Source organism: Myotis lucifugus, unplaced genomic scaffold (assembly GCF_000147115.1).
Source record: "Myotis lucifugus unplaced genomic scaffold, Myoluc2.0 scaffold_312, whole genome shotgun sequence".
NCBI lineage: Eukaryota > Metazoa > Chordata > Mammalia > Chiroptera > Vespertilionidae > Myotis > Myotis lucifugus.
In genome coordinates this window covers 870,418-890,997 of record NW_005871360.1, presented here as the reverse complement: position 1 = coordinate 890,997, position 20,580 = coordinate 870,418, and the positions used below count along the sequence as shown (strand labels likewise).

Below are 20,580 nucleotides of genomic sequence, written 5' to 3'. Positions count from 1 at the left end.
GGATCATTAATTGAATTTTGTTTGATTTCTTTTTTTTTTAAATATATTTTATTGATTTTTTACAGAGAGGAAGGGAGAGAGATAGAGAGTTAGAAACATCGATCAGCTGCCTCCTGCACACCCCCCACTGGGGATGTGCCAGCAACCCAGGCACATGCCCTTGACCGGAATCGAACCTGGGACCCTTCAGTCCGCAGGCTGACGCTCTATCCACTGAGCCAAACCGGTTTCGGCAGATTTCTTTTGTTTTTTTTAAATATATTTTTGTTGTTTTCAGAGAGGAAGGGAGAGGGAGAGAGAGTTAGAAACATCAATGATGAGAGAGAATCATTGATTGGCTGCCTCCTGCACACCCCAACTGGGCATTGAGCCCACTAACCTGAATCTAATGGAACCAACCACATGTACTACTCTGCTCAGCCTTGTATTTGTGGGGCCCTTTTGTGCTGTTGCATGTGGCAGTAGTTGGTGCACTCTCATTGCTGTATGGTATTCTATTATTTGACTATTGTATAATTTATCCATTCTACTGTTGATGGATATTTGAATTGTTTTCAGTTTGGGGCTATTATGAATAGGGCACTATGAACATTCTTGTACATGCCTTGGTGAACATATCTTTTGGCTGAATTTGTAGGGAATGGGAATTTCTTGGTCATAGGTACTGGCCAGTTTTCTAAAGTGGTTATACCAATTTATAACTCCCCTCAGCAGTAAGATGCTTCACAAATCCTTCCCCGCCCCCCCCAATGTATTACAGTTCATTTCTCTTATTCTTTTTGATGCCCAGATTGCCCCAGATTTGGCTAGTAGAACCCCTTCATGCTGAGTCTTCTGTTCTTTGGACAAACATCTCATCATTCTTTGAGCATTCCCTTGATTTCTGGCATAAGTTGTTCAGCTGAGTTTTAGCAACTACATATATCTGTGTAACCTAAATCCCTCTCAGAAAAAGTTTCATTATTTTTTAAAATTGAAATACAATTTATATACTGTAAGACTCAAAATTTACAATTCATTGAGTTTTAATATATTCACGTTGTGCAAACCATTACCACTGTCTGCTTTCAGAATCATTAGTTTCTTAATTGGTGAATTTATTACAGTTGAGAATTAATCTTGTTACTAGTTTTTATAAATGCTAGCCTTTAGTTTTTTGCTTTTATTTTTTAACAATTTTGTACCATATTGCTGTTTACTTCTGTGTAAGGGGTAAAGCATTTGTAAGTCATTGATTTATATATTTGTTTGAAGATATAGATGTGTGTGTGTGTGTGTGTGTGTGTGTGTGTATACTTTTTAATGTATTTTTATTGATTTCAGAGAGGAAGGGAGAGGGGGAGAGAGAAACATCAATGATGAGAGAGAATTATTGATCGGCTGCCTCCTGCACTCCCCACACTGGGGATCGAGCCCGCTACTGAGGCTTGTGCCCTAACCAGGAATTGAACTGTGAACTCTTGGTTCCTAGGTCGACGCTCAACCACTGAGCCAGGCCTAGATGTATATATTTTAAATCAATATCAAATAAATCAGGGGGGATAAAAAGGGAACTAGTGGTAAGTAGGAGGTAAGGTGCTTAGAGCTAGAGTCAGCTTCCCTGTGGGCTTCCCCGGACTCACCATGGATTTCTCTAGTGGCCAGGGGCAAGGCAAATAATTTGTTGCTTTGTATTCAGGAGCTTTTTTTGTTTGTTGTTTCTATATTTCCCCAGTTGTTTGTAGCTAAAGAAATCATCTAAATATATTTTATATTAATATGATGTGTCAGTTAATGTATTTTTTAAAAAACTTTTATAATACAGACTAACCAAAAAACTTGAAGAAAGGAGAGAAGAGAAAAGGAAAGAGGAAGAACAGGTAAAGTTTGTACACTTAGCATTGTTTTATTCTTCCATTAAGTGAGGGAACATTTGACTCCCTATTCAGTTGGCAGACCTAGGATGGCTTCCTGGTTATAGTTCAGTGTTGGAGCATAGTGAAGGGAATTATCTGTCTTCTGTAGTAGGATCATAGTATACACTTTTTTAGTATTCTTTTTGTAAATAGCTAGGAGTAAATTGGCTCATTATTTCTCTCTCTGCTATGAGTCTTTTTATATTAAGAATAAAGGGACTTGAACTAAAATATTTTTGCTTTGATATAGATCAAAGTTAGTTTCTTTTTGTAAAAAAAAAAAAAATGTAGACATTTTGCCGAATTTTTCCTGTCATGTTGCTGCATTCCATTTTTCTCACCATGCGCTCCTAATCTGCATCATCTCTTTAGGGTTTTAATATAAGAAAGTTATCATTTAATATAGGAAAGTCAGATAAATGACTGCCTTGTTGTCCTTGAAGGGTAACATATTCATCTTAGAAACTAGTGACCTGCAATTCTCTCTGTTTTCAAATTACATTGACCACATCATACTCTTAATAGAACCATTGGCAATGATGTATAAATTTGACCTTTATCCCATGCTGTTAATAGATTCTACTGACCTCTTACATTTTATGAAGTAAATGTACCTACAACCTGCTATATACAGAATAATATCTAGGGCAGATTATTAAATAATGTTTTGAGCTCATAAAACTTTCTTTTTAATTCAGAGAGAGATTAAGAAAGAAATTGAGAGAAGAAAAACTGGAAAAGAAATGTTGGATTATAAAAGAAAGCAAGAAGAGGAATTAACAAAAAGAATGTTAGAGGAAAGAAACAGAGAAAAGGCAGAAGATAGGGCAGCTCGAGAGCGTATAAAACAGCAGATTGCATTGGTGAGTATTAAGTTTATTTTTACTGCTTGACTGTAGAACATTTGTGAAGTTGTTTTTCCATGCATAATGGTTTGCTTTATTACCAGACAGTGTACACAAAAATAGTAGATTTTTAGTGGCTCAAAAAGTACCAATTCTGCCAGAAGAGGTAGAAAGAAAGAAAGGAATAGAGAAGGTGTATGAAGAAATAATGGTAGAAAACTTCCCTAACCTGGTAAAGGAAAAAGTCACACAAGTTCAAGAGGCACAGAGAACCCAAAACAAGAAGAACCCAAACAGACCGACGCCCAGACACATTATAATTAAAATGCCAAAAATTAAAGACAGAGAATCTTAAAGGCAGCAAGAGAAAAGAAAACTGTTACCTACAAAGGAGTTCCCATAAGGCTGACACCTGATTTCTCATCAGAAACTCTACTGGCCAGAAGGGAATGGCATGAAGTACTCAAGGTAATGGAAAGAAAGGTCCTGAGACCAAGATTACTATATCCAGCAAGGCTATAATTCAAAATAGACGGTCAAATAAAGAGCTTCCCAGACAAAAAAAAAAAAAAAAGGCTAAAGGAGTTCACCACCACCAAGCCAGCATTACAAGAAATACTAAAGGGATTGCTGTAAGGGATTGCTGAGAAGAAGAAACAGAGGAACCTACCCATACAGAGTTAAAATGGCTATAAACAAGTACCTCTCAATAATAACCCTAAATGTAAATGGATTAAATGCTCCAATCAAAAGGTGTATGGTAGCTGAATGGATACAAAACATGACCCAACTATATGCTGTCTACAAGAGACCCGCCTCAAAACAAAAGACACACACAGGATGAAAGTGAAGGGATGGAAAAGAAAAAAAAAGTTGGAGTAGCAATACTCATATCTGACAAAATAGACTTTAAAAGCATCATGCTAAGCGAAATAAGCCAGTCGGAGAAGGATAAATATCATATGATCTCATTTGTGGAATATAATGTACAACATAAACTGATGAACAAAAATAGAGTCAGAGGGAACAAAAATATTCTAGAATATAATAGAAGTAATTCTGTTATTTGCAGATTTTTAATATTTCCTACAACTTTTGTGACATACTATGTTAGTACAGTTTTGGTGTTATACTTAAAATCCTTTTATTCTTGAAATATTAATGTTTATTGCATGTAATATATGTAAGATCATTTTTCTTGAATAATTAGTGTTTATCGCATTTAGCATTTAAAATCGTTTTTCTTGAGATATTATTGCATGTAACATTATATTTAAAATTGTTTTTCTTGAAGTAAAAAAAAAACTGATAAAAAGTACCAATTCTCAGCTTCCTTTTATAGAAATTGTACAGTGAATTAAAATACAGTTAATATTAAAATTGAGATTTTTTTCAAATTAATTTTTCTCAATGTTAGGAATTTTATCAGTAGTCAAAAGGTAATTTTAAAAGATTCTCTAGAAAAGAATCTAAGAATTGGTTACCTAGCAGTTTCCTCTAGTCACAAGCATTCTTTTTTGGGACATTCAAAGAATTTATACCATCGAGTAGAAGCTTAGGATGGTTTAGCAGCAATTGCTTTTAGAATTGAGTAGTTGTAACACATGAAAATGAAAATTACATCTACCTTTATATTGCTTATTTCTTTATTCAACAGATACATATGTACTATATGCTAGACCTTGTCCCAGGCTCTGGTGATACAGTAGTGACCAAAATCAAGTCCATGTTTGTTTAATAACAGCTCTGGTCCGTGGCCGTTGATAAAACTAAAGAGTACCAGATCCAGACTGATTAAGTTACATGTATGGCTTTAAGGGATTTCATGCGTGTGTGTGTTCCTTGTGTTTGGAAATATGTGAGTAGAATTCTGGCAGTGAAAGATACTTAGCATCTAACTGTTTTAAAGGATCGTGCAGAGAGAGCGGCTCGTTTCGCAAAGACAAAGGAAGAAGTAGAAGCTGCTAAAGCTGCTGCCTTGCTGGTTAAACAGGCAGAAATGGAAGTTAAGAGGGATGCTTCTGCAAGAGAAAGAAGGTACTTTATTTTTTTGCTTAAACATCTTTGTATATGTAGCAGCCGAGAAGAACAGTGGTTGTGGGCTGCTTTTTAACATTGATGTGTGTGCTGTAGCTATAATAAGTAGTTTCAGAAGGACATATTGATGAGTTTGGCAGCTGCCAATGGTATTTGTTATTAAATGTGAATGTTCAGTGTGATAGTACTAAATACAGACAGTCCCTGACTTATGATGGTTTGACTTAGGATTTTTCAGTGGCTGCACCTTCCTGCACACCGTCCGTGTCTATTGAGTCAGCACCACCCAAAGCTGCCTCTTGCACTTCCTGGTTAATACTTGTTCCTTCCCACCCTTGCTTTGACCCTGAGGGCTATTGCCCAAAGATGGCTATCCTGCGCTGTTACATAGATTGGCCCTACAACTGTCAAGTTTGGTGTCCCACCCTAGTTACTAGTGTAATATTAAAGTTTTTTTCTTTAAACAACGCCAAAAAAAAAGTATAAAATCTTAGGGAAAAGAAGGAAATCTTGTGATCTTGGAATAGGCAATGGATTCTTAGACATTACATCAAAAGTACAAGCAACAAAAGAAAGCAATAGATAAGTTGGACTTCACCAAAATTAAAAAAAAAAACTTTTTAAAATATATTTTTATTGATTTCAGAGAGGGAGGAGAGATAGAAACATCAGTGATGATGTTTTGCATCATATATATCTGATAAAGGACTTGTATCTAGAATTTAGAAAGAATTCGTATAACTCAACAATAAAAAGCAAACAATCCACTTAAATATGGGGAATGGTTTTGAATAGACATTTCTCCAGAGAAGATAGTCAATAAGCACATGAAAGGATACTCATCATCACTAGTCAGAAGGGAATACAAATCAAGACCACAATGAGATACTATTTCAATCCCTCTAGGATTTCTACATTTAAAGAGACAGTAACAAGTATTGGCATGGATATGTAGAATTGGAACCTTCCTACATTGCTGAAGGGATTATAAACTGATGCAGCCACTTTGGAAACAAAACAATTTGGTAGTTCCTCAAGATGTTAAACATAGAGTTGCCATATAATCCAGCAGTTCTATTTTTAAATATATATTCAAGAGAATTGAAAATAGCCCAGCTGGTGTGGCTCAGTGGTTGAGCATCAACCTATGAACCAGGATGTCATGGTTCAATTTCTTTCAGGGCACATGCCTGGGTTACGGGTTCGATCTCCAGTGTGGGACATGCAGGAGGCAGCCGATCAATGATTTCCATCATTGATGTTTATCTCTCTCCTTCCCCCTTACTCTCTGATAACAATAAAAATATATTTAAAAAAATAAGAAAGAATATACTTACCTGGCAGGGGAGATACCATGATCGCGAAGGTGGTTTTCCCAGGGCGAGGCTTATCCATTGCACTCTGGATGTGCTGACCCCTGCGATTTCCCCAAATGTGGGAAACTCGACTGCATAATTTGTGGTACTGGGGGACTGTGTTTGTGCTCTTCCCTAAAAAAAAAAAAAAAAAAGAATCTAATAAAAGATAAACATGCAAATTGACCTTGCCTTCGCTACACCTTAAGCCATGCCCACCACCCAGTCAGAGTGACTATATGCAAATTAACCCAACCAAGATGGCGGCCAGCAAACACATAGCTAGAGGGAGCAGGAGGCTTGGTTGCTCCAGTGATGGAGGAAGCCAAGCTTCCCGCCTGCTGCGGCCGGCTCTGAGCTCCACTGAAGGCAACAAAGTTTCTATTATAGAAGGTAAATAAATCCCAGAATTAAAAAAAGAAGAAGAAAGAAAAAAAGGAGAGGCTGGGAGCTTCCATCACTGGGGGGCGTGGCCAGCCTGAAAACGGCCCTCAGCCCCTCAGCCAGACTGGCCAGGCACCCCAGTGGGGACCACCCACCCTAAAGGGGGTGTGGCCAGCCTGAAAACAGCCATCAGCTCCTCACCCAGGCTAGCCAAACCTCCATGGGGTGAGGGTTCCCACTGGGGCGGGCTTGACCAGCCTGCAAACAGCCATCAGCCCTTCACCCAGGCTGGCCAGGCACCCCAGTGGGGACCCCCACCCTGAAGAGGGTGTGACTAGCCTGCAAACACCCATCAGCCCTTCACCCAGGCTGGCCAGGTACCCCAGCGGGACCCCCACCCTGATCCGGGACACCGTTCAGGGCAAACCAGCCGGCCCCCACCCATGCACCAGGCCTCTATCCTATATAATAAAAGGGTAATATGCAAACTGACCCTAACAGCAGAATGACTGGGAATGACTGGTCACTCTGACACACACTGACCACCAGGGGGCAGATGCTCAATGCAGGAGCTGCCCTCTGGTGGTCAGTGTGCTCCCACAGGGAGAGCTCTGCTCAGCCACAAGCCAGGCTGATGGTTGCCAGTACAGCGGTGGTGGTGGGAGCCTCTCCCGCCTCCTCAGCAGCACTAAGGATGTCCGACTGCAGCTTAGGCCTGCTTCCTGCTGGCAAGTGGACATCCCCCAAGGGCTCCCGGGCTGCCCGAGGGATGTCTGATTGCCAGCTTAGGCCCAATCCCCCAGGGAGCGGGCGTAAGCCAGCAGGTGGTCATCCCCCGAGGGGTCCCAGACTGTGAGAGGGCACAGGCCAGGCTGAGGGACTCCCCCCAGTGCACAAATTTTTGTGCACTGGGCCTCTAGTTGAAAATAAATGTCCACACAAAAATCTGTACTTGAATATTTACAGCTGCATTCTTCATCATAGCCAAAATGTAGTAATAACCCAAATGTTCATCATCTGAAGAATGGATAAACAAAACATACAATGGAACATTATTTGGCAATATAAAGGAATGAAGTATACATGCTACAACATGGGTGAACCTTGAAAACAATGGTACATGAAAGAAGCCAGTCACCAAAAAGTCACATACATGTATGTTCCATCATATAAAATGCCGAAAGTAGGCAAACCTACAGATTCAGAAAGTAGATTAGTGATTGCCAGTTAGGTGAGAGAGGAATACTAATGGATTTGGGGTGTCTTTTTGGGGTGATAAAAATGTTCTGGAATTAGAAATCGGTGATGTACAATTCTGACTATTAAAAATGACTAAATCGTATGCATTAAGAAGGTGAATTTTACATTATGTGAATTATATTTCAGTAAAGCTTTAAAAAATAGAAACAAAAAGACCTGACATTGTGAAAAAATACCCTCTTTTCATTGTATATTTTCACTTCAGTTTTTCTCTAACTTTTGATATTGTTTGGGAATATGTAGAGGTAAGATGTTGACTTACATTTTCTTTCTTCACAGCACTGTTGCAAGAATTCAATTTCGTCTTCCTGATGGTTCTTCCTTTACAAATCAGTTCCCTTCTGATGCTCCTCTAGAAGAGGCAAGGCAGTTTGCTGCACAGGTAAATTTGTCCTGAGTTGTAGTAAAGATAGATGAGTAAGTTATTTAAATGTAGGAGGGGAACATTTTCAAGCGGGATTTGAAGAAGGTGAACAAGTCATGACTTATCCCTGGGAGGGAGGCACAGGACAACCCTGGGGTGTGTGGAGCTGCCATTGTGGATTAGTGCCACATGGGAATAGTGTATCTCCTTGTTGTGCAGAAATAGGAATTTGCTGATATTGTACAAGAAGCTCTGGAAAATTTTTCACTGCTTAGTATACTCAACTGGAGGAGTGAAAATTTAATGATTTTCTAGAGTTCTAATCTTACGGAGTTGTACCTAGTAAAAAGGATGCAGTGTTTCTTGGTCCTCTCCACATTTCCTTTAGGTTGCTTAGAATGCTTTTGAGCTGGCCATTTTCCTACCATCCTACCAGTTGTCCAAGCCTAAAGACCATTAATCTTTATTTGGCAACAAGTATCTTCTTTAGGAATTTACTTCCAAAATGTGGCCTTACTCTAAAATTGGCGTGGGTTTGAAATTTTTTATCTTATAAGATGAGTAGCTTCCAATTAATTTTTATTTTCTGATTGATATCTTATGGGATTCTAGGCGTCAGATGTCCTGTAGGATCTAGGCCAGGGGTGGGCAACCCCTGGCACTCGTGCCAAACATGGCATGCCAGTAACTTTTGCTGGCACGCAAAACCCTCTCTTACAATCTTCCATTTTACAATTTTTTTTTAAATATATTTTATTGATTTTTTACAGAGAGGAAGGGAGAGAGATAGATAGTTAGAAACATCGATGGGAGAGAAACATCGACCAGCTGCCTCCTGCACATCTCCCACGGGGGATGTGCCCGCAACCCAGGTACATGCCCTTGACCGGAATCGAACCCGGGACCTTTCAGTCCACAGGCCGACGCTCTATCCACTGAGCCAAACCGGTTTTGGCTACAATTTTTTTCTTAATATCGACTTTTTTCTTTTTCAGATAAATACAGTGTAGGTGCATCTTAGATAAATAAATAATTTTACATAACAAGTTATCTTAAAGACCATAGACATGGATTGACGAGAGAGGGGAAGAGCAATTTCTATGCCTCTGCCTTAACTCTCTCTGCCTTCCTATATCCGACCAGTGTTTTGGTTTCATCCACATACACTTGCGAATCTTTGTTCTCAGTGATGAATTTTGTAAAGTCTCATAATAGGAGTAGCCTGACGGATGAAAGTAGTAGCTCGTGCATATCTCTGAAGGTCACGAAATATAAACCTGATGTAAAATCTCTGTCATCAGTGATGCAGCAGCAAAAGTCCCACTGATAATATCAAATGGAGTCAAAGTTTTCTGTCCGACTATCAGTGTACATGTATACATTAAAAAATAAATGTATTTTTCATCATCATATACTGTGTTTTTGTCGCTCGAATGAATTTTATTATTTCTTCAAGGTTCTTCACATACTACACCTTAAGAGATACCAAGTAGGCATAACATGTTCTCAAAAAATTAGGGTTGGCACGCAGAAGAATTTTGAGTCAGAGATTTTGCTGGTTTTGGCACGCACTCACAAAAAGGTTGCCCACCCCTGATCTAGGCTCATTATATGTACAGTATTTGTCATATGTATCATTTCATTGTTAAAATTAGAGTTCAGATCTTTCCACTAGATCTTTCTGCATTTAGCCTGGTGCCTCACTTATGTGTCCCAAGGGAAGCATACCTGTTATCTGCCTTCCTCTACTGGTGAGCTGGGTTGGACAATACAAAAACTTACTTTAAGAACTTTTTTCCCTAAGTTTTATAGTAGAACCAACCCAAATAGCCACTTTCATTCTTCTTTTGCCTTGAATCCACACCTGGGGCCTCGCCTCCTAAGAGGGGGTGCCCTTGCCAGAGTCTTACTGCTTCTGCCACAAGTAAGTGAAAAGGGGGAGCACCATGAGAGGGGAAAAAAAGATCTTTGATAACATCAGTCCTATTAGAACTTCTCCCCAGCAGAATGACCTGATTTTATATTTGTGTATGTCCTTATGTTAAAGTGAGAACAAGGAGAGCTATGTATAAGACCTACAGTGAAAAATTACAAAAAAACCACACAAAAGTGTTAGTCTTTTTTTTTTGGAATCTTCTAGATAAACAGTTGGCTAAGATTTCACAAGTATGGGTGATCTAAAATTGTGAGGGTGGCTATGATGCTGCTCTTTGTAATTTCCTGGATCTAGGATTATATGTATGGTGTGGGTTAATTATGGACCATTTATATTATTGGAGAGGAGGAGACAAAAATTTCTGATGTGATATATATGGGGGAAATTCTGGTCTATTCCAAATTTTTAATGGGGAATACCTATAATCCAAGTGTATTTATGAGATGTTAATATAAGTTTGTAAAGGAGAGTAGAAATTCTCATGGCGAACTGCAGCTATATTTAAGAGATACCTAATTGTTCATTTTTATTCAGTTTGTTCATATGGTTTTAGGAACTATATTCTTGCTATTTTATGGTCATTGTTGAGTTATGAAAGCTTTTAAATACTTTTGGATTTGACAGCTTTCAGCTATGCCAAGGTTTTAGAAATATTTTTTGAGTTTACATTTAAAAGAACTTTTAAAATCAAGGCAATTTTAGTTAAAGCAGTCATTTTAGATGCATATGAGTATGTAATATCTTTTTAAAGGCACTGATGTAATGTTTTAAAACTTATTGTTATGTTACAGACTGTTGGCAACACATATGGTAATTTTTCATTAGCAACCATGTTTCCCAGGAGAGAATTTACCAAAGAAGATTATAAAAAGAAATTATTGGATTTGGAACTTGCCCCAAGCGCTTCAGTGGTACTTTTGCCAGTATGTATATACGTATATATTTATTCTATTCTTACAGACCTGTTTGTTCTACTATTCATTGTTTCTTATAATTACAGAAAGGGAAGGTGAATGGTGTATTATGGGTAATTAAAATCCACATTATCCAAATATGTTAAATCAGTATTATGGCTCCATTATCCTCTGTTTTATGTATTTTTATTTCTGGTGAGGCACCAGTTTAATTTTCAACTTTTTTCCTTGCCTATTTTTCTTTTTTAAAAAATACATTTTTTTAAAATAAAAAATACATTTTTATTGATTTCAGAGAGGAAGGGAGAGGGAGAGATAGATAGAAACATCAATGATAAGAGAATCATTGATCAGCTGCCTCATGCATGCCCCCTCCTGGGGACCAAGCCCACAACCTGGGCATGTGCCCTTAATCAGAATCAAACCTGGGACCCTTCAGTACACAGGCTGACACTCTATCCACTGAGCCAAATAAACCAGGGCTTCTCGCCTATTTTCATGGACAAAAATATGACCAGTGGGAGAAGAAAATAAGAAATGCAGAGTGTCTAATTTACAGACTTAGTGGGTTTTATTTGTGTACTACTCTACTGTTCACCAAATTTTTAAAAAACATTTTAACATAAAAATAATTCCATTTGATCCTTACAACAATATTTTAATCTCTGATGAAGAAAAGGGGCTCAGAAGGCTTAAATGAGTTTGCTGAGGTGCCACCTTACAAACCAAAAGTGGGATAAGAACTGGGTCTTCTGTGTCAGGGTTAATACAGTTTTTCCTGCTCTGAACTAGTGTCCCCACCCCCGAAACAGCCCTCCAATAATCAGGATTAGTTGTATTCACTGAGATTTAAAACCTTCCCATCTTCTTTTTAATAATCAAGAAAGACCTTTCTGTCCTGACCAGTTTGGCTCAGTGGATAGAGCATCGGCCTGCAGATTGAAGGGTTCTAGGTTCGATTCCAGTCAAGGGCATGTACCTTGGTTGCGGGCACATTCCTAGAAGGGAGTGTGCAGGAGGCAGCTGATCAGTGTTTCTCTCCCATTGATGTTTCTAACTTTTCCTCACCCTTCCTCTCTGTAAAAAATCAATAAGATATGTTTAAAAAAAGAAAAAGACCTTTCTTATCAAAGTTATAAATTCAATACAAAAGTTTCATTCTCTTAAAAATAATTGGTTCATTTTACCAAAAACTACCTTCTGGTTTCTATGTAGTGAGTACTCCTTTAAAAAGTAGAGCTCCAGCCCGGCTGGTGTGGTTCAGAGGTTGAGCGTCAACCCAGGAACCATGAGGTCACTGGTTTGATTCCCAGTCAGGGTACATGCCCAGGTTGTGGGCTCGATCCCCAGTGTGGGGTGTGCAGGAGGCAGCTGATCAATGATTCTCTCACCGATGTTTCTATCTCTATCCTCCCTTCCTCTCTCTAAATCAACAAAAACATATATTTTTTTAAAAATTAAAAGCACAAGGCCTGTGGCACCAGCAGGATGGGCAAGTGTTGGCAGTCTTTGTACTGCCCGGAAGCTCTGGAGCCACCGGGGAGATCAGAAGGGGCATGATAAACAGTACAAGAAAGTCCATTTGGGCACGGCCCCGAAGGCCAACCCTTTTGGAGGCGTGTCCCATGCAAAGGGAATTGTGCTGGAAAAAGTAGGGGTTGAAGCCAAACAGCCAAATTCTGCCATCAGGAAGTGTGTTAGGGTCCAGCTGATCAAGAATGGCAAATAATCAGACTTTGTACTCAGTGATGGTTGTTTGAATTTTATTGAGGAACATGATGAAGTTCTGGTTGCTAAATTTGGTCACAAAGGTCATGCTGTTGGTGACATTTCTGGAGTTCGCTTTCAGGTTGTCAAAGTAGCCAATGTGTCTATTTTGGCCTTATATAAAGGCAAGAAGGAAAGACCAAGATCATAAGTTTTGATGGTGAAATCACAGTAGTAATAAATTTTCATATGCCTAAATAAAATAAAATAAAATAAAAAGTACAGCTCCAGCCCTAGCCAGTTTGGCTTAGTGGATAGAGTGTTGGCCTGTTGACTGAAAGGTCACAGGTTCCATTCTGGTCAAGGCACTGGCACGGACCTGGGTTGCAGGCTTGATATGTGTGGGAGACAGCCAATCAATGTCTCTCTCTCACATTGACGTTTCTCTCTGTCCTCCTCCCTTCCACTCTCTCTAAAAATAAATGGAAAAAATATCCTTGGGTGAAGATGAACCAAAAAAAAAAAAAAAGTAGAGCTTGAGGTGTTTCAAGAGGTTTATATACACTTAAGGAAAAACAAAAAACAAAAAACCAACACAGCAAAGTTGGTAATTTTCCCTTCTTGCAATAAGCTAAAATTAATACGACTTTGTTTTTCGGATAAAAGATTCACCTAGAACTTTGTGATGTAATTGGGCTGATGTAGTCTTCATCTAGGTTTATTTCTTAATTTTTAGGCAGGAAGACCAACTACATCTATGGTACATTCTTCCAGTGGAGACTTTTGGACATTGTTGGGGACAGTACTTTACCCATTCCTTGCCATCTGGAGATTGATTAGCAACTTCTTATTTAGTAATCCTCCTCCTGCACAGACCTCAGTGAGATCATCTTCGGAATCCTCAAACCTTGCATCGTCTAGCAATTCGGAGAAAAGGTATCTGTTTGTATTTTCCCCATTTGCAAAATGTTTCTTTTTTATTTATTATTTATTTTTTGTCTTTCCCATTTGGAAAATGTTAGTAATGCCCAATACCTTATTCAAAATGAAAAAAATTGTAAAAGGTACTTTGCCTTCTTTCTGTATATGGGAACAAAACTAAATGTTCTGAAGATTTTATTATATCTCTCCTGGGAAGCTAACTTACATGAGTTTCCTCAGCCATCTTTTTAAAACCTAGTCCATGGAAAGCTACTTCACCTCTGCTGGTTTTGTTGTTTCATTTATTGATTCTCTTTATCCCATAACTGTAAAAACAGATCCCCCCCCCCCCTCTAAATAGTCGTATTTTTTCTTGCTAGCCATGTTTAATCTGACAAGATACTTCATTCCATTAATTTTTCACAGTCATCTTGCATAATTTCTTTAGAGAGATTGTGCTCTAGAGAATGTTAAGCCTAGTGGTTCTTTGATCTGCTGGCTGACTATCTTCTCTGGGTCATTTAGAGAAGGACCAAACCGAGGAAACTGGATATTCACTTAAAATGGTGCCTCCTTCAGAGAGTTCATTGGACTAGTTCCTTAACCAAGAGACCTACCTTTTATTGTAGATGGTCAAGGTCAGAATGGTAATACTAATAGATAACACTAATGATTAAGGTTTTACATATTAAGGTTTAACAGAAAGTTTTCCTAGGTGAGATTATACCCTCTTCTAATAATACCACAATTTATTTTAATATGTATCTGTTATTGTTAAACATTCTATTAGGCTGTTAATAGCCATTATAGCAAATTGTCACTCCAATCCTATATAAGTAATGAAAATTCTTGCCTGTCTGCCCTCAGTAAGGAGATTCTTAGTCTTATTGACTCTAGATCAGTGGTTCTCAACCTTCTGGCCCTTTAAATACAGTTCCTCATGTTGTGACCCAACCATAAAATTATTTTCGTTGCTACTTCATAACTGTAATGTTGCTACTGTTATGAATCATAATGTAAATATCTGATATGCAGGACGGTCTTAGGCAACCCCTGTGAAAGGGTCATTCGACCACCAAAGGGGTAGCTACCCACAGGTTGAGAACTGCTGCTCTAGATGAAGATTTGTGTAAATATTGTGATTGGGCTGATTTAGCTTTTATCCTATTTCTTTTTTAACTGTTAGGCAGGAAGACCAATTATAGCCTTAATGCATTACTCAAAAGGAGGGGACAAAGGAAAATTCTTTGTCTTAAAACAGCATTCAAACGAGGCCTTGTTAGTGCTGAACTTTAGAACTCTTCTTGAGCAATAGGTGGGAGCATTTAATCCTGAGGTACTGTAGTATCTGATACCTTGCTATGTGGGTTTTTAAAAACATTTTTCAAATAAGGGAACAGGACTTGTGTTGGGGAAAAGGATGGGATGAGTGTATATCTAAGAGGCAAAACTTTGTGTTCTATTCTTGGTTTTCCTGTTTTCTTTTTGCTCTCTCTGTTCCCCTCTAGTGTTGGAAAATGAATTACCTTAAATTTCACCTGTTTCCTTCCCATTTTCAGATGAAATCCTGTTTGTTCTTAATTGCATAAATAAATTATTAAACATTATAAAATGATTAAAATTGCTAATTAGCCATTTCTGGAAATTAGGCTATGAGTGGAGCTTTGGATAGCTTCTAGGGTGCTGTGTAAGTTATAAATGTTTTAGTATATATGTCAGCTTCCATAAATAAAAGGAAAGATTAGGTGGCAGATAGTCACACTCTTCTAAAGCTTAGTAAGTCTTCAAGAAATACATGGAAATAGAAACTACAATTTAGCTGGTTTATCGTGGAGAACAGATGAAGTTAAACTTCCAAAAACATAAAACCTAGTACTGTAATAGTAGATATAATTATCTCCCATGAACTTTCCTTAAAATATAGTTGCCTATACTAATAGAATTGTAAAGGAAACAGCTTTGTGTTACTGCTGTTTTTATTTTATGACATCTTCTCTTTTCTCCCTCTTTTGTTATATCAGGGAACCTGTCAGAAAAAGAGTGCTGGAGAAACGGGGAGAAGACTTTAAAAAAGAGGGGAAGATATATAGATTGAGGACTCAAGATGATGGTGAAGATGAAAACAACACTTGGAATGGAAATTCTACTCAACAGATGTAGTGTGACAAGTACATTATGTGCAATAATCATTGTTTCTCTTATGATTTAATTCAACTAAAATTCTACTGGAGAGGTGGGACTACTTTATGTTTTTTAACTGATCGATAAAGTGTCTCTTTATTCCTGCTTAGTGGGTTAAAGTTGTTTAACCCAGACAAGTCAAGAGATAAAATAACTCGCTGCTAGGTCCTTGCATATGGTAACCAACTGCTAGAAGCCTAAAAGAATCAAAAGGTCTCACAACCTCCCTTTATTAGCTTTCTTACTCAGTATTTCAGATCCTGTTAGCCCTGTGCTCTGAGATGATACGTTTTGTTTAGAACTATTTTGCTCCAGAACTCCTAAGCCCACACAGAGTAACTACATGTCCCTGAGTAATTTGACTCTGAGTCAGAGCATTTTAACTAGCCAATCAGATGACGATTTATGTTTTTTTCTCTCTGCTCATCAGCTACAAGTAAATTCTTGTAGTTTTTAATCTTAAACTCTGAATAAAAAATCTTTTCCAAAAATCAGAATGATCTTATTTTTGCTTTAAGTTTTATTATCCTACCATCTTTTTGTTGCACAGCGCTCTGTTGAGGTCATGTGCTTGATTTCTCATCAGTATTGCTTCTGAAGCTATCTCAGGAAAGTTAACTGACCACCTTACCTTAAATATCACTGCAGGAAGTAATTTTCTGACACACATTGATGATATGATACTGTCTCCTACATCAGTGAGGCATCACTTTGCATAATGTGAAAAAGATTCTTAATCTGACTTACATGCTACTTTATCCATGTTTTTGGTAGTGGGATCCTACTAAAAGAATAATGCTTGAAAAGGGGAGTAAGCTCAACAGTTCCTCTTTTAACCTGCTTTTAGGTTGGAAGATACCACTCTTGAGTGAACATGTAGAAGGACTTTATTTTGTAATGGGAGGGAGAAATTTTCTCAGCAAACTTTGTTTTTCACCATGAAATAACAACGACTTTTAAAAATGGTAATAGTAATGTTTTAGGCAAGGAAATAGTGAGACAGGCTATGCTAGAGGTTCAAGTAAAAGCTGGTATAACCTTTTTGAAAAACATCAGTAACAAATATTTCATACTCTTTGATCCTATAATTTTTCCTGAGGAATGATCATAAAAGCAGAAAAAGTTTAGATATAAATACATTCATTAAGTGTTATTTATTTTACCTAAGAACTAGAAATCAACTAAATCCCTTGTGTAGAAAGAATTTTCAATGAGGAGAAATGGTACAATACTAATTCAATTCAATTTTTAATATATTTATTGAGTACCTGTTATATATTGGGGGGGAGTAGGATATACACCTGTAGGTACAGTTATTGTACACATTTTAAATATAGACACTACTATGCATTAATATAATGCAAAGAAAACACACCAAATATTAACTGTGGTAAGAGTGGTCAAATGTGATTTTAGTTCTTTTTTTTGCACCCTTATATGTTTTCTCTATTTTCTGCAATGATCATGTTACTTCCATAATTTAAAAAGTGATTTTGAAAAAGAAAAATTCAAGCATCTCATTTTAGTAAAGGTTTGTCATTTTTAAAAATATAGCAATATGTGATTTGAAAACAAAAAACACTTGGCAAATGGGTGTGAGCCCATTCTATATAATAAAAGGCTAATATGCAAATTGTCCCCTCGAACCAGGATTTCGACTAGGGGGCGGGGCTGGCCGGCCAACTGCCCGCAGCCCTTTCCCCCCCCACCCCCCGCCAACCCTGAGCGGCCCCTCACCCCACCCCAATCGGGGTGGGCTGGCTGGACCCTACTTGTGCACGAATTTGTGCACTGGGCCTCTGTTTAGATATATATATTTGCAAAAACTTGGAGAACCTCATCAGTTTGCCTTGAAAAAAATTAAATATAGATCTTAGAGAAATGTACATAAAAGAATGATTCACAATCCTTGAATAAGAGGATCCCTCCTCAACTTTATATTTTAAAAAGTATACATAGTAAAGAAAACCTCAAAGAAGTATAGGAGGCTATAAAATGAAAATGAAATCTCACCCCCAGTTTTATTCTCCAGAAGTAACCTTAATCTATTAACAGTTTCTTTTGTAATTCTTGGAAATTTTTTATGCATAATAAGCAAATATGTAATCTTTATATTTTAAATAAATGGGATCATATTACATATACTACTCTGCAGCTTGCTTTTTACTTTAATCTTGAAGATCTTCCCCTATAAGTACATAGTTACGTCATCTTATTAATGACTATATAGCATTTTACTTGATAAATGTACCCCAACTTATTATTCATGCTCTAATGCAGTGGTCGCCAACTGGTGGTCCGTGGACTGCCGGTGGTCTGAGGTCCAAAAGGTTGGCAACCACTGTTCTAGTGCCATTGGTTATTATTTCTTTGCTTCTTTTTGTTTTTCTATTACAAACATTGGTACGAATATCTTTGTGAAGGTATCTTTTTAGGTGTGAAAATGTACCTGTGGGTTTGTATAACTTACAAAGGATGTTTGCAGTTTGGATTATTAAAAAATCCTACCAAATTGCCTCCTCTTATGGCTCTATGAATATACGCCCCCACATATCCTTGCCAACATTGTATTATACCTTTTCATCTTTTTCAATATGATGGATGAAAAACTGTCTGCATTTTTTATGCATTGTGTTGGACACAAATGAAGTTTAGCATCTTTTAATATTATTGGTCATTTTAATTTCTTAGAACTACCTGTTCTTGTCCAGTTTTTACTTTTTTTTTTTCCATCTTTTTCTTACTGATTTATAAGAATTCCATGTTTATTAAGAAAATCAGCCCTTTGTCTAGCATATGATATAAATAGTTTCTCCCGTTTATCTTTCCATGAATATATTATTGGTAATTTTTTCCACAGTATTTAGGAGGTCATACTAGTATTATCAGTGTCTTTCTTTCTTTCTTTTTAAATATATTTTATTGATTTTTTACAGAGAGGAAGGGAGAGGGATAGAGAGTTAGAAACATCGATAAGAGAGAAACAGTGATCAGCTGCCTCCTGCACACCTCCTACTGGGGATGTGCCCGCAACCAAGGTACATGCCCTTGACCAGAATCGAACCTGGGACCTTTAAGTCTGCAGGCCGACGCTCTATCCACTGAGCCAAATCAGTTAGAGCAGTGTGTCTTTCTTTTTTTTTTTTTTAAATATATTTTATTGATTTATTACAGAGAGGAAGGGAGAGAGATAGAGAGTTAGAAACATCGATGACAGAGAAACATCAATCAGCTGCCTCCTGCACATCTCCTACTGGTAGATGTGCCCGCAACCCAGGTACATGCCCTTGACCGGAATCGAACCTGGGACCTTTCAGTCCGCAGGCCGACGCTCTATCCACTGAGCCAAACCGGTTTCGGCCAGTGTGTCTTTCTTTATGGCTGCTGGTTCTTAAGTCTTGCTTGTAAATACCTTTCCCACTTCAGGAAGTAATTCTTAAAAATTCACTCTTCTATTCTAGTATTCTCATGGTTTCTTTTTTTTTTTTTACATTTAAATCTGGTATCCCAGGAAGGGCTTTGGCTCCTTTCCCCATGCCTGTGGCTGCCATCCTCACGATCTATCTGTTGACCTACCATCATTTATGGACTAATCCATCTTTCCCACTGATTTGGCATGTCACCTTTGTCACGTACTTTATTCTCATAGGCTTCCTTTTCCTTTGTTAATCTTTCTATTCTCTCTCTGCTACCAAACTACTTTTTATAACTAGTTATATGATGTTTTAATATTCTTTCCTCCCCTCCCCCAATTTATCCTGTCTCCTCTTACAAGTTTATTTAATATGAAAGTTTATATTTTGCTCATGTCCTCATCCCCCAAATAAAAGGTTATTAAGTTTTGAAATTAATTTAGGTGTGATTGACAGCTTATCATACTGAGTCTTTGCTACCTAAGAAAAATCTTTAATATCAATTTTAGAACCACCTTCACCCTATCTAATAAGCCTTTCCTATCTATTAATGGAGAAAATTGTTTGTGTACCACAGTTTTGACTCCCAAGTTGGGGTCCACGGCAGGGGAGCATAGGAATTTTCTATAGATAGAACAATTCACGTAAGGAATGCTTATGAGAAAAAAAAATTTAAAAATGATCACTCTTTTAAAACAGTTGAAAACTTTTTTTCCCCAAGTGTTTTCATTTTGTTGTTGTTGCCTTTTAGTTTATTTTTTCTTTTCTTTTTAAAAAAACATATATTTTTTTATTGATTTCAGAGAGGAAGGGAGAGGGAGAGAGAGAAAGATGAATGATGAAAGAGAATCATTGATCGGTTGCCTCCTGCATGCCCCACACTGGGGATCGAGCTCACAACCTGGGCATGTGCCCTGACTGGGAATCGAACCATCACCTCCTGGTTCATAGGTTCGAGCCATACTGCCAGGCTAGTTTATTTTTTCAATTACAGTTGATATCCAATATTATTAGTTTCAGGTGTACAACATAGTTATTAGACATTTATATAATGAATTGATCACCCTAATAAGGCTAGTACCTACCTGACATCATACATAGTTATTATAATATTACTAGAGGCCCAGTGCACGAATTCATGCACGGATGGGGTCCAGCCAGCCTGGCCCCAACCGGAGCAGATCAGGGCCGGGCCTGTTGGGAGGAGGAGATGGCTTGAGGTTGGCCAGCTGGCCCGACTCGATCCGGCCCGATCAGGGCTGGGCCAGCCAGGGGGAGGGGCTGCAGGTGATTGGCCGGTGGACCCCGCCCCCAATTGGGGTGGGGGCGCCGATTGGGGGTCAGCAGCCCAGGGGAGGGGCTGTGGGA

The 20,580-nt window shown here is 38.1% G+C and overlaps 1 protein-coding gene, 1 non-coding gene and 1 pseudogene across 3 annotated transcripts in view; all 3 read left to right on the top strand.

Annotated features, from left to right (window-relative positions):
• The window catches only part of UBXN4 (UBX domain protein 4), a 42,773-nt gene extending 26,482 nt beyond the window's left edge, over positions 1-16,291 (top strand). For both annotated transcript variants that reach the window (XM_006100436.3, XM_023764013.1), the window contains 7 exons: positions 1,805-1,859; positions 2,594-2,758; positions 4,650-4,777; positions 8,056-8,158; positions 10,868-10,999; positions 13,434-13,633; positions 15,640-16,291. In XM_006100436.3, coding sequence (XP_006100498.2) covers positions 1,805-1,859; positions 2,594-2,758; positions 4,650-4,777; positions 8,056-8,158; positions 10,868-10,999; positions 13,434-13,633; positions 15,640-15,778 — 922 coding nt within the window. In that variant the 3' untranslated portion in view covers positions 15,779-16,291. The remainder of the gene's footprint in view (positions 1-1,804; positions 1,860-2,593; positions 2,759-4,649; positions 4,778-8,055; positions 8,159-10,867; positions 11,000-13,433; positions 13,634-15,639) is intronic.
• Positions 6,107-6,270, top strand: LOC111828259. Its single transcript, XR_002832064.1, has one exon. It is a non-coding gene; the product is annotated as a U1 spliceosomal RNA (small nuclear RNA).
• LOC102430245 lies at positions 11,100-12,955 on the top strand (annotated as a pseudogene).
• Positions 16,292-20,580: the final 4,289 nt, after the last annotated feature.